The sequence below is a fragment of the Lutra lutra genome, chromosome 7, assembly GCF_902655055.1.
Source record: "Lutra lutra chromosome 7, mLutLut1.2, whole genome shotgun sequence".
NCBI classification, from domain to species: Eukaryota; Metazoa; Chordata; class Mammalia; order Carnivora; family Mustelidae; genus Lutra; species Lutra lutra.
This window is the reverse complement of record NC_062284.1, coordinates 69,447,626-69,462,261: the sequence shown is the minus strand read 5'-3', so window position 1 is coordinate 69,462,261 and position 14,636 is coordinate 69,447,626. Positions and strand designations below refer to the sequence as shown.

The window sequence follows — 14,636 nt, the reverse complement described above, 5'->3', positions numbered from 1 at the left end:
TGAATTTAATAATACCAAATGTATTGCACTTTCTATGACTTCTATTTTAAAAAAATAGTTACGTGTTAGGAAAAGTGGTTTATGATTACCAGGCAAGGTCATGATCAAGAGAAGAAACATAATAGAATGCAAGCTTGTAGGAAATTATGATACAAAAAATGGAGCATATAGCATATCTTCTCTGACAGTTGGATTATTCTCATTGGGCTACCTATAGGATAAACTTAATCCCAGCCCAGGAATAATATAGCCTAGAAGTATTTACTAGTCTTTCTTAATCAGCCAAGAGTTTGTCCTTTACTTTTCTTATAGTCTCTCTGTACTAACTGCCTGTGAAGGGGTAAAAAGTATGGGCTCATCTGCAAAAGCCCTTTCATTTACATAGTAAAGCCAGGCAGAGAGAGAAAAGCCAACAGCTTTTCCTTGTGAGTTGGCATGGCAAAGTCCAGTGTAGCAACTCTCTTAGTTCATTTTCTAGGATAGATCACGGGTTAGGCCACAGAGCAAATCTTAGCAAATTTAAGAAGATTGAAATTACATACTAAGTATATTTTCTGACCACAATGGTATGAAACTAGAAATCAATAGCAGGAAGAAAACTGGAAAATTCACAAATACATAGAAATTAAATAAAATAGTTTTGAACAACCAGTGCATCAAAGAAAAAATTAAAATAGAAATTTAAAAATATTTTGACAAAAATGAAAAGAAATAATATCCAAACACTTACAGGATGCAATAAAAGGAGTTCCAAGAGGGACGTTTATAGTGATAAGCACATACATCAAGAAAATAGAAAAGCAGGGGCGCCTGGGTGGCTCAGTGGGTTAGGCCACTGCCTTCGGCTCAGGTCATGATCTCAGGGTCCTGGGATCGAGTCCCGCATCGGGCTCTCTGCTCGGCAGGGTGCCTGCTTCCCTCTCTCTCTCTGCCTGCCTCTCTGTCTACTTGTGATCTCTGTCTGTCAAATAAATAAATAAAATCTTTAAAAAAAAAAAAAAAGAAAATAGAAAAGCAGAGAAGCACCCTAACTTTATATGTAAGGAACTGGAAAAGGAAGAACAAACTAAGCCCAAAGTTAGCAGAAAGAGGGAAATAGGATTCAGCAGAAATAGAGAACAGGAAAACAGTAGAAAAGATGAATAAAAACAAGTAGAAATGATGAATAAAACCAAGAGTTGGTTATTTTATTTTATATATAGATTTTTAAAAATTTATTTGAGAGAGAAAGCGAGAGAGAACACAGGAGGAGAGGGGGGAAAGAGCAAAGAGAGAGGGAGAAGCAGACGCCCTGCTGAGCAGGGAGCTAACTTGATCCCAGGACTCTGGGATCATGACCTGAGTTGAAGGGAGATGCTTAACCGACTGAGCCGCCCAGGTGCCCCAGAGTTGTTTTTTAAAAAGATAAACAAGGGGCACCTGGTTGGCTCAGTCATCAGGCGTCTGCTTTTGGCTCAGGTCAGATCTCGGGGTCCTGGGATCTAGCCCTGCATTGGGCTCCCTGCTTAGTGGGAGGCCTGCTTCTCCCTCTCCTACTTCCCCTTGTCTCTCTCTGTCAAATAAATAAAATCCTTTTAAAAATAATAATAAATAGGGACGCCTGGGTGGCTCAGTTGGTTAAGCGTCTGCTTTTGGCTCAGGTCATGATCCCAGAGTCCTGGGATCAAGTCCCAGATGGGGCTCCTTGCTCAGCTAGAGCCTGCCTCTCCTTCTGCCCCTCCCCTTGCTCATGCTCATGTGCGCTTTTGCGCTCTCTCTCTTTCTCAAGTAAATTAATAAATAAAATCTTTAAAGAAATAAAGACATAAACAAAAATGACAAACCTTCAACTAGACTAACCAAGAAAAAAAAAGAGAGCACCCAAATTGATCAAATCGTAAATGAAAGAGGAGATATAACCACAGAAATATAAAAAATTTTCTCCATGTCATGCAATATTAAGCAGCTAAAAAAAAAATCATGCCTTTAAACACTGTTTAATGGTTTGGGAAAATGTTTAGAAATGGCATTAAGTTAAAAAAAATTATATAAAATTTTGTCCAGATTTTGAGGTACCTTAATGTTCTCACGGTGTGAAAATGAGTGTTAAATACAAGGCAGCATGTATTGTTGCCATAGTTAATAGTTGAATTTGCATTGCTGTTACTGTTTTAAGAAAATAATGTGTTTGGTGGGTTTGTTTTTTTTTTAGGCCTCTTGGTTGCATATTGTAGAAGATTTGATGTTCAGACTGGTTCTTCTTCTATATACTATGTTTCCTCCACAATCGGTAAATTTTTGTTTTGTCTTCCTATTATGTTGTACTGTCTGTAGGAAAAGGTTGAGGTCTAAAAGTATGGAGTCCTGGACTCTGATTCTTCAGCGTTAATAAGTTTTCCCATCAAAAAGGAATAATACTTTACTACCTATAGCATAAGGTTTTGAGGTTTAAAAAATTATATGTGAAAGAAAATAATTAGATTTTCTATCTTAAATGCTTATTAGAGCATCTGGCACATGACTAGTCAATAAATTATATAATATTAGATTTTCTTAAAATACTATATGATTGACAATGTATTTATATAAATGAATATATGACACAATAACATCTCACTTGGGACAGCAGAAATAATTGTCATTTATCCCTCTATTTCTCTTATTGAGAATAGGAAGCAAGCCAAAAAATACTTCTAAACATATCAAACAGATATCTCAAAGTCCATACCAGAATTCTTTACTCTTAGGTAAGTGGCCTGCCTCAGAGCCATTTAGATACTGTTCTGGCAAAGTTTTCAATTCCACAGTGGAGTAAAATGCAGTAAATTAAAAGTGTATGCTAGTAGGAGAGAAGGTTATTACTAGGAATAGGAATGTGACAGCAAGAAAGAACAGCTAAGTGAATGAAAAGCTGATAAAAAGAAAAAAAACTATAAGGAAATAAGAAAAGCAGTTCAAGGCTACTGAGAATGGTATTATCAGAGGGCATGGATGTGTTAAAGTCCAGCACCAGTCAGTGTGATAGAATACAAGAACACTCAGTGCAAAGGCAGGTTAAGAGGGCTCTCTCTGTCCATTGCGCTGTATAACTTCTGCAGTTCACTTAACTTCCCTGGTCCTCCATTGCCTTGCCCGTCCTTAAAATCAGGAGGTAAACTGAGCTGTCTATAAAGGCTCTGTTAGCTCCAGTATTCTGAGATCCTGTGTTCATGGTGAGACGCTGAGTCATTAAGGAGAGATCAGATGATGTTTTGTGTGCCCTTGTTGAAGTCCAGGAAGTATATAATCAGAATGAAGATTTTCCAAAGCAAATTTTAGTACCTACAGGTACAAATTTTAGTTACCTAAAATGTGCAACAAACAACTCAGCATCCTTAATGGTGACCGTTAATGGAGATTTCTTGAATTATTGTCTTTGTCAACGATTAATGATTCGAGTAATTATAATTGAAACACTAACCAGTTTCCAAACTTTCAAAAGCAATGAGGTATGTCTCTGCTAATGGCTGTCTAGGAAGATAACAAAATGAGGGAAAAAGTCATAGGGCAAAAACTGTGCTCAGAAATATTTGAAACCACCACTTCAGTAAAGGAGTCAGAATCCACTTTGGTAGCTGTAGGTCTAAAGTCAACTGCCGCCCCTCTGCTCCCATTCTCTTGAAGCTGACTTGTTTGTGCCTCATTCTTCCGTGTGCCATTGGGAAGTGGCAAGTGGTCTTTGGAAAGCAGCAGGTAACATGTAGAAATGACTGATAATTGGTGTTCTTCTTACAGCCTATGCTGTTGGCATGATACTCACATTTGTTGTTCTGGTGCTGATGAAGAAGGGGCAGCCTGCCCTCCTCTATTTAGTTCCTTGCACACTTGTTACTGCCTCAGTTGTTGCCTGGAGACGTAAGGAAATGAAAAAGTTCTGGAAAGGTAGCAGCTATCAGGTATGTGCTTCTATCTCAGTTACCAAGCTATGACATAATTCACTGACTAACTTCAGCTGGGACCCGCCTATATCTATCACAGCTTTTATGTGCCCCAGAGTTTCCTTGGAACTGTCAGGATGTCCCAGGTTTTTTCCACCATTACCACCTCACTGTCCACCAGCTGCTCAGCAGTTCTCATCCCTACAGTGGTCTGATGCCAAAACCCTAGTGGCTCAAGCCAAAGCTACCAAGAAGCAGTGGGAGGGCATCAGGGAAAACCAGAATAGCATTTCAACACGAGTTTTCAAATCCACACACAAATAGATTTCACGAAAAATAATACTGTATCAAGTCTGAGAGACTGACGTTAGTTCTTTACAGTAAGAGTCCTGAGGTTTTGCAGGTAAAAAGCATGTACTCTCAGGGCGCCTGGGTGGCTCAGTGGGTTAAGGCCTCTGCCTTCGACTCGGATAATGGTGCTGGGATCCTGGGATCAAGCCCCGTGTCAGGCTCTCTGCCCGGTTCCCCTCCCCTGTCTCTCTGCCTACTTCTGATCTCTCTGTCAAATAAATAAATAAAATCTTAAAAAAAAAAAGCATGCACTCTCTACAGCACCTAAATGGGTCTACCTAAATTAAATAGGGTACCCGTTTCAGATTTAAATGGATCAAGACCAACTTCCCTGGAACAGAGAAAATCGTGATAGCAGAATCTGTGGTGTTTGAGTTTTTTCTTCATTGAAGTTAAAACCCTTTCTTTTCCTGAATGTTCTTGATATTCCAGTTAAATTTGTTTCCATTGAAATTAAAGAGCGTTGGGAAACTCCAGCCTGTTAAAGGTCAGGGCTGTGGCATTGATCCCTTCATGAGGCAGTTAGCTCTGCTTTGCCCTATTACAACAACAAACTACCTTCCTCCATCTGCCCTCGTACATGCATGTTAGTGGTCACATGAACAAAAACAGAAGTACTTTGGGTGGATGCCTGCAATTCTGTTAGTAGATAAGCAGTTCAAAGTTCACATATCTTGTGGTTGGTCTGTAGCATCATCTTTATTTAACAAGAGATGATTCACATACAAAGTTAGACTCCTATGTTTGGAAGAAGCACTGTCTAGAATTCTTTGGGGTAAATCTTGTAATTCCTTTGAAATTTGGTTAAAATAATAATACCTGCTCTGTCTACCTCACAGTGTCATTGTCTCAACTTACATTTGTGCACAAAGAGTTATGGCCACAAGGCTTTTTTTTTTTTTGCCACAAGGCTCTTAACTAAACAAGTAAGATGGCTCATAACTTTTACATGAAAAGGACACCCACGTAGAGTTTTTTATTTATTTTAGATTTTTAAAAATTAAAGTGTGTTCTACAACACACCTTTGAAAGTCACATCCCAAAAAGTACTCTTCAGAGTCATTTTCTTAAAATAGTGTTATATTTCTTCATTTAGCAAATGTTAGTTAAGCAGTTCTGTGAGCCAGGTGCTATTTTAGGTGCTGTTGATAAAAGATGTTGATAAAAGGCTTACTCTCATGGCCTTTTGAAAGTTAGAGGTAAGTGGAGGATGCAGATAGTCACTGACAAAGTGTGATAAATGTATTTATTAGTTATGGTAGGATGCCATGAAAGCTAGCAATAGGACACCCAGTGCTTGTCATTTTGTGACAGTCAAAGGTGATTTAGGGAAGACTGCTTTTTTTTTTTTTTTTTTTTTTTTTTTAAGATTTTTATTTATTTGAGGGGCGCCTGGGTGGCTCAGTGGGTTAAACCTCTGCCTTCAGCTCAGGTCATGATCTCGGGGTCCTGGGATCAAGCCCCGCATCAAGCTCTCTGCTTTGTGGGGAGCCTGCTTTCCCCTGCCTCTCTGCCTACTTGTGAGTTCTCTCTCTTTGTCAAATAAATAAATAAAATCTTTACCAAAAAAAAAAAAAAAAACCAAAACCTTAAAAAAAAAAGATTTTTATTTATTTGAGAGAGACATGAATGGGAGGAGGGGCAGAGGTGGAAGCAGAAGGAGACTTCCTACTGAGCCAGAATCCTGACCTGACACTTAACAGACACTTAACTAACTGAGCCACCCAGGCACCCCTTAGGCAAAGCTTCGTAAAGAATGTTAAATTTATGTGGAAACTTTAAGACTGAGCCATGTGTTCCATATGGAGGGAACCATGTCTTGAAATGCTCAGAGGGAAGAGATCATGGCACATATAAGAACTAAATGAAGTTTAGGATGACTATAATGTTGAGTAACAGCAGGAAATGAAAACTGGAGAAGGATACTAAATAAAGCAATTGATGGTAAGAAAATTCATTTTAAAATATCTGAAAAGTTAAGACAACTTTAGTTATACACTTCTCACTTTTGTAGTGTAGTCTCATAATTTTATTAGGTAAAGACATTCAAAATATAAAATAACACATTGTAATAAAAAGTGTGCAGTCTGGTACCAGACTGCCTAAGTTTAAGTCTTGTTTTGTTAATTATTAGCCACATAACCTTAGGCAAGTTACTAGCTTCTTGGTGCCTCAGTTTCCTTTAATGTAAAAAGGAATAATCATCATCCTACTTCAGAGGGTTGTTGTATAAAATATGCAAATTGCTTAGAATAGTGCGTGGCACATCATAAACACTGTGCATTTGCTATTACTTATAGGAATCAGGGTTTTTTGTTTTGGTTTATTTGTTGGCTTGGTTGTTATTTTTCAGTTCATTAACTAGGTTTCCATTTTCCCAGTTTGAATATTAAAACTTAAGGTCTTTGTTAGATCTGATTCTTTTAACTTATTTGCAGAAAGATTTGATAGCCATCACAAGCCTCAGGGGGAAAAAATCTGTTAAATGCAGCCATTTTCCCACTGCACACTAGATTTTTTTAAAACATGAAGAATAGACACATGCTGAAATTTAAGGCAAGTTAGTTGCAGAAAATTATAAACTACTGCCAGAAGAGAATTTTTTTAAAGAAAATTAGCATTTTCAGAAGTCATAGACTGTAATGCCTTTACAAAATTATTCCCCTGTTACTGTGAAAAAGGAAATCTCATTGCTTCTGTCCAATCTTTAAAGTCAAAAAATCAATTTAGCTTTAATGTTGCCATTTGTGGGAGATAGTATCTTTTAGGCTTTGGAATCCGTTCTGGCAAGTCACTTGGTTTGTTAAGACTCTGTCTCCTCGGGCGCCTGGGTGGCTCAGTGGGTTAAGCCTCTGCCTTTGGCTCAGGTTATGATCCCAGAGTCCTGGAATCGAGTCTCAATCAGGCTCTCTGCTTGGCAGGGAGCCTGCTTCCTCCTTTCTCTCTCTCTCTCTCTCTCTCTCACTCTGCCTACTTGTGATCTCTCTCTGTCAAATAAAAAAGTAAAATCTTTAAAAAAAAAAAATGACTCTGTCTCCTCATCCATAAAATGAGGTTGGATCTATAGGCAGTTAGGAGAATCTGTAATTCATAGTGGTGGGTTACCATAGGGCTTGGTAGGGCAGGGGGATGAGATCAGGTAAGTCTAGTAAGTGTAGGCTGAGGCTTTGAAAGTATAACTTGGAACCTCAACAAGTGTGGTAAAGGAGAGGGAGACTAGATATCAATCCAGTGTAAGGGCGGCCTGAAGATCAGCCCTGGAGTCTGGCCTCAGGCCGTCGTTCATCTCATCTCTCAGGGTAATGTGTCATAACTTCCCTCTTCTCCCCTGCCTCCATTATGTTCATAGTATTGCCAGACTGTTTCCAAAATATGCCTTATATTATTCCCAACTCAGAATCTTCCTTCTCCAAGCAGATATCCAAGAGTTCTTCAGTTGAAATTAGGTTCACCTTTCCCCATATTTTTTATGGACTTTGCTTTTTTTTTTAAAGGATTTTATTTTTATTTATTTGTCAGAGAGAGAGAGAGAGCGCACAGGCAGGCAGAGTGGCAGGCAGAGGCAGAGGGAGAAGCAGGCTCCCCGCCGAGCAAGGAGCCCGATGTGGGACTCGATCCTAGGACACTGGGATCATGACCCGATCGGAAGGCAGCCGCTTAACTGACTGAGCCACCCAGGCATCCCTGGACTTTGTACTTTTTTTTTTTTAGCTTTTATTTATTTATTTGACAGAGAGAGAGAGATCACAAGTAGGCAGAGAGGCAGGCAGAGAGGGGGGGGGGAAGCAGGCTCCCCGCCCAGCAGAGCGCCCGATGTGGGGCTCGATCTCAGGACCCTGAGATCATGACCCGAGCGGAAGGCAGAGGCTCAACCCACTGAGCCACCCAAGCGCCCCTGGACTTTGTACTTTTATACTTACTAACATCTGCCTTGTAGTGTAGACATTTATGTGTGCCTCCCTCAGTAAGCTATTATCTTCCAGGTATTAGGAACCTACAGTGCTGATAACAGTGTTTTATGTACTATAAATTCTCAGTTAATGTTATGGAAATTTTCCATGCAAAGCAACTTTAATGTTTAGTCCTTAATCCACTGACCTTTAGTCACTTTTGTGTGTATGTGTATAAGCTTGTGTTTTAGCAGCCCTCATAGAATTACCAAAATTATTAACAAGGTTTGTAAAATTGAGGCCCTTTTAAAGCATTAAATCAGACTTGTGTCTTTACAGTCTTTATATATAATCTTTTTTTTTTTGCAAGTGCCAAAAGTTTTTGCTACTATTTGATAAATCAAATATAAAACAGATAATACAAAATAAAACCAGAATCTAAGATGATGGCCCACTTGTTTATGCTCCTAATCATTTGGTTCATTCCAATGCCTGGTATTGGAGTGAATGCAAGAATAGTGGTAGTAAAAAGCAGGCCTTTGCACTAGACACTTTTTAAATGTCATGGTTTAGGGGCGCCTGGGTGGCTCAGTGGGTTAAGCCTCTGCCTTCAGCTCAGGTCATGATCTCAGGGTCCTGGGATCGAGCCCCACATCGGGCTCTCTGCTCGGCGGGGAGCCTGCTTCCTCCTCTGTCTCTGCCTGCCTCTCTGCCTGCTTGTGATCTCTCTCTGTCAACTAAATAAATAAAATCTTTAAAAAAAAAAAAAGACTAACATTAAAAAATAAATAAATAAAATAAAATAAATGTCATGGTTTAGCCCTGGTAGCCTTTTTATGCTTTTTTATGCTTTTTTATACCCCATTTGTTGCTGAAACATAGAGACTTTGTGAAAGAACTTTAGTATTTTATTTAGTCTTTTGGCCCTTTCCATGAATTTTTCTGGTCAAAAGAAGTAATATTTCTATAGGATTTCACTGAAATAGTACTGATTTGGAAATCCTAGTTGTATATTCTATAACTTAAAGCTACTAACACTATTACTTGCTATGAACTTTTTTTCTTGACTGCTTCAAGAGCTATGATACTCAGTTCCATATGATTCTACCCAAAGTCTTAAGTTCTGATTACTGTAGAATAAAGAAAGATGTTTCTTCTCTAGAGAGAAAAGTCAAACAGTAGCCTAATTACTTTGGCACAAAGAACAACTAGGAGACATCATCATTTTAGGGGATTTTTTTGTTTGTTTCTAATACTAAATCAGAGGAGTTAGATTTATGTAACAACCTCCAGTGGGCTATTTTACTCTGGGTAGGAAGTAAGTGTTCAGTTTGTTGATATCCAGTAAACAGTGGGTTTGTCTCTGTTAAATGTCACTAGTGCTTCTAATTATTTTTAGAAGTCACAAGCTGTAACTGACAAGTCAGAATACAGAGATACTTAGAACAACGCTGCTTTAATATCAACAACTCTCCAGTTACTCCCCTTTAATGAGAGTTTTAATAGAGTGTTTCTGGAGATTGGTCCAATTAGAAATAAGCAGAACTATCAGAAAATGCCAGGCAAGCCAACGCAGTATCAGAGGACATCTTTCCAAACTGAGCTCGCTTATTTACAAATGTTACAAAAACTATACCAATTTTATTATCTATATTAATTTTGTTAATGTTTTTAAAAACCTAGTGGTTGCACTTCTTATTTCTGTACTGCTTTTATTGAAAAGTCAGTAAAGAAAAGTAAATACAGAGTATAGATCTTCTTAATAAGTTGATTTTGAAAGTTTTTTTTTTTAACAACTACATTTACATATATGGTTAGGGATTAGATTATAGTACCTGAGGTCCCTGAGGATTAGGAAAGAAAAGGCATGTGATAATTTAAGGGGTGGAAGCTGTGAATTCAGTAGGGTACAGGTGCCAGGGCAAGAGGCTTTCCCCACCATCCATTCTGCTGAGGCTGCCTCCGTTCTCTTTCCCTGCGGCTCCAACCTCTCACACCCAGAATTTCTAAACTGCTAGAAGGAAAGGGACCTAAATATATCTTACATGCTTCTCCTTGCTCTCCCTCATTTAAATGGTGACTATAATCAACTCTTCAACAACATTCATGTGTTTTGTGTGGGAAAGTGTTTGATAAATGTGTTAACTGTCTCAACTGGGTTTTTGTCTCCTCCTCCCCCCCCCAAAGTGGTACAAACATGTAACTATCTTAATCTTGGGGATATGTTGGCAAATACAGGACCTCAGAATTGATTTTTTTGGGGACTTGAGATGACTCATAGAGTCCTGGCAGGATTGGGCTTTATAAGCTGTGTCCGTTTTCTTAAGACAGTTGTCAGCTAAAAGCCTCAACTCTTGTGGTATTCTTGTCTGGCGAGGTCAGAGACCCCATTTGGGTATGATCCCGCTGTCTGCTTCCTTTTCCAAAAAACACTGAAGCTTTTAGAATCACTTTACAAAAATAGGAACATTTATCTTGCTGGTCTTTCTTCTAATTCTTGATAAAGAAGGGAAAATGTGCATCACAGTACTGAAAATCACTCATCTAAAAATCTTTGACAATCTTCACAAAGACATTAGGTAGGTACTTTTTCCTATTTCTAAGTAGTTTTATGTGAAGAACACAATGAAAACATGTAAGCAGTTTCTTCTTCCTTCTGCCTTCATCCCAAAGGTAAAAAAATTTATATAGGCCTATGGATGGGCAGAGCTGAAGTGACTGAAAAAAGTTTAACTGGTAATTCCTCTAGAGTAGTCTATAGCAAATGTATTCTTGGTTTTATTTTCAGAGAATCATTTGACCTTAAGTTCCTTCCATTTATTTGGTTTTGGTAGAAATATTTGTTACACAGTATTTCCAAAATTTCATGTATCATTCTGAAATTATTTTACAGTCAGTTCAAGGCGTCAACCAGGTTACACTGTCCCCAAACTAGCAGGTATTTTCACAATGACTTGTGGGGTCATTTTTAGTTTTTTCACCTTTAACAGTGAACAGTGAACATGGCCTGGAATCACATCCTAGAATGAGCATCGGGAATATCTTCCTTTGGTGGTAGAGTTTCCACTGCCATGAAGGGCAGTTCATATTGGGAAATAGAAATAGTGGAAGATTCAGAGAAAGCATTTATCAGATTGACCCTGAGTCAAATGATTAGGCTTTTCATGTCACCCTGACCATATCCTTAGGAACGTGGATATTAAACCAATGCACTGCTCTAAAGAGAATGCCCAGTTCCATGGAGTGCTCCCTTGTCTCTTTAAGAGTTATTTACTTATTTATTTGAGAGAGAGCCAGCATGAATGGGAGGAGCTGGAGAGGGAGCAGCAGACTCCCCACAGAGCAGGGAGTCAGACGTGGGGCTCCATCCCAGGACCCCAGGATCATGACCTGAGCCACAGGCAGACACCTAACCCACTCGACCACCCAGGCATCCCCTCCCTGTCTTTTCTAAAAAGTGGGAATCCTTTCGCCAAATTAGTAAATACTGAGGGCAAGTTGAAATTTTGCATTTCCTGACATTTTTTATTTATGCCTAGGTGATGGACCATCTGGACTATGCAACAAATGAAGAAAACCCTGTGACTGCTGGGGAACAGATTGTTCAACAATAGTATTATGTAGACCTGCAATAATGTGTCAGTTGATTTTCTACGAATAGAGTTTGACTTTTTAAATTGACTTTTGAATTGACAATCTTAATGAATCTTCAGTGATATGCTTGCAAATATATATTTTTAAGAGCTGGTACTGACAATTACATCAAATAATTGAAACACATTTGCTTTTAACTATGTTAAAATTGTGCCTTCACATTAAATAAAAGCATATGGTCTGTATAACTTTGAAGATCTGTTATATACAGTATATTTTTCTAAAGAACTGTCTTGACCCACCCCATACTTTCTTACTGAAATGTTTCTTTCAACTCCTAGTAATAGATAAAAGTATTTCTGTCAGAGTGAGTTTCTGAACAGATTTTACTGTCAAGAATTATGCAGATTTTATGCTCTATAGAAATAACTGCCTAAGACCATGTTAGAAAGCAGTTCAGTGATGAAATTTTGGACCTTTTCACTGCAGAGGTTAGAAAAATATAATTGGGGAATATATATAAATGGATATTTTTGTAGCATAAGTTTTTTTTAAGTCCCAGTCTTTTTTAAACTTGAAATCTAAATTACTTTAGTCTGCCTATGTATTATATTAAAATATTTTTCAAATATAAAGAAACATAATATATAGAACTAGTCATTAAAAGGTCACAGAAATTGAAATCCGCAGTTTTCAGTGGTCTGTTTTTCTTGAAGAGGTAGCTTAAATTTCTACACTAACATTCAGTTTTGTCGTGGTATTCCTTATCTGTGAAATTTGGTTCTGTTGATGTTCTGGCTTGAAATTTGTAAAAAGTATTTATCAACTTCTTTGTTAACACATGTGGCTCATTGTGTGAGTACAGCAGACCTAACAGTCTCTCCTCACCCCCTCAACCACCACCTTTTTTTTTTTTCCTAATTCCCACTCCTTCCCCTATAAGAAACCAATGTTAATCTTTTAATATTTTGATGAAGGATGGTTTAATATGCAAAGTGTGCTTCAGAGGAAAGAATTGGAGACAAATAGGAGACTGGGTTAGTCCCAATTTACTGACAATATAAGAATCTGAGTAAATTATTTTAGCTCAAAACCCTTGTATCTCAATTTTCATATCTGCAAAATGAGTAAGTTAGACCAACTAATCACTCTGGTACCTTCCAACTTGAAAAATATCTCATTCTTTGCTGAATCTCAGTGTGACCTTGAATATTATCCTGGAAGACAGAGGTTGAAGTATCTTTCCACTGTCTTTTGTTTTAAGAAATTCCCAAATGATGAATGATTTCAACAGCAGCAGGATTTTGCATTTCTCTGTAAGTAATGTACAAGATTGTGAATAAGTCTGTGATCTTTCATTCTAAGGCCATTTCAGCTGATCGAAATATAAAGCTAATGCCTTTTAAAAATGGATTTGATCTTTGATGTTTGTAGTAAACTTAATATTTGAGGGAGTTAGATGTTTAATTTTGTTTCATTAACTTTTGTTAAATAAACTATAGATAGAGAAGCTCCCTGACAGTCTGCCCCTCTTTCCTCTTAGTGTACTTATGGGTCCTTTGGTTTATGGCAAAATGACGGTAAGTATCTGTCAAGTAAGAGTTAATTTTGCCTCCATAATACCAAGTTTGGATTTTTTTCCAAAGAATCTAATTTATTTGGCCCACTCTGATAGAACAGATTAAGTGCCATTTTAAAGCTCCAACTATATTTTCATTTATAATATCAATAAAATGTTTGCCAAAATACAGTTTTTTTAGTAAAATTATCTGTACTCATCCCAACTTTATGATATATAAAAGCCTCAACCACATTTTATGAAGAATATTAAAGAAAATTTTACATCTAGAAATGTGAAATCTTAGTTCTTTGATACAGAGTCTACTTTATCCAACCATAAGTTATCAGAGGTAAAACTTTATTCTAGTTTGCTATTGAGATCTTATCGATTAAATGAAAATAAGAAACAAAAAGTGAAATTCCACAGGTTTCTCCATTCTCAGTGTCAACTTTATTTGTATTCAAAGAACACTTCTAGCAACCTAGCTGAAAATATTTTGAGAAATTACAGTAAAGTGTAGAAATATTTTGTTTTGGAAATCAAAATGAACAAAAGGTGAGGGAGTTGGAGGTTTGGCTTTAAAAGGCTGTGTCATTTCTTCCCCTCTCATCCTCCCACCACCTATAACTTGAAGGGGAAGAGAGTTGTTTTTTTCCTAAACGTGTTTTTAAAAGAGTGAGATATATAGTATTATTACTTACTGCAAAAAAAAATAATTTATTACTTTTTAGAAAGTGTCAATAAATATTTTGTAGTTTATCAAACAACTAAATAATCTCAAATAGTAACATAGGTGATTTTTACTTCACTTTAGGTCAGCAAAGGTAAATACAAACTTTTTGGTGAAAAACAGATACACTCTATTTTCTTCCAGCTTGTAGATTTTTAGATTAGCAGTACCTTAGTAGAATCTGTGATTTACTTTTGAAGGAAGAGAATTTTAACCCATGCACTGTTGGCATTTATAGATTTTAGTTTCATGACCATAGAGGTTTTGGTAAAATGGTACATTTAAAGTAAATACTCAAAATGAGCTTTCCAGTTTTACTTTGCTCTTTCAATTTCTCCCATAGGTATAATCAAACATTATTTCTACATTTGACTGAAAAATACTTGAACTAATTTTATGTAAGCTTGGTTTCTAGAATTTCAACCTGATGATCTCAGCCAATGAGATTTCAAAAACACAGGAATTGCATTTCAGGCCAGTGGAATGCACTAATATGAAAGGGTTTATCTTTTCCCATTAATAAGGAAAAAAGTTGAATGATGCCAAATAACCAATTCTGCAGTTTAAAATTTTTATTTCCAGTGCTCTCTTTACCTCAGAGGACAATTCTAAAG

General features: G+C 37.3%; 1 protein-coding gene across 2 annotated transcripts in view; it reads left to right on the top strand.

Moving 5' to 3' along the window:
- SPPL2A (signal peptide peptidase like 2A) overlaps positions 1-13,111 on the top strand; it is a 52,587-nt gene extending 39,476 nt beyond the window's left edge. For both annotated transcript variants that reach the window (XM_047736284.1, XM_047736285.1), the window contains 3 exons: positions 2,192-2,269; positions 3,754-3,914; positions 11,677-13,111. In XM_047736284.1, coding sequence (XP_047592240.1) covers positions 2,192-2,269; positions 3,754-3,914; positions 11,677-11,751 — 314 coding nt within the window. In that variant the 3' untranslated portion in view covers positions 11,752-13,111. The remainder of the gene's footprint in view (positions 1-2,191; positions 2,270-3,753; positions 3,915-11,676) is intronic.
- The last annotated feature ends 1,525 nt before the right edge of the window (positions 13,112-14,636 follow it).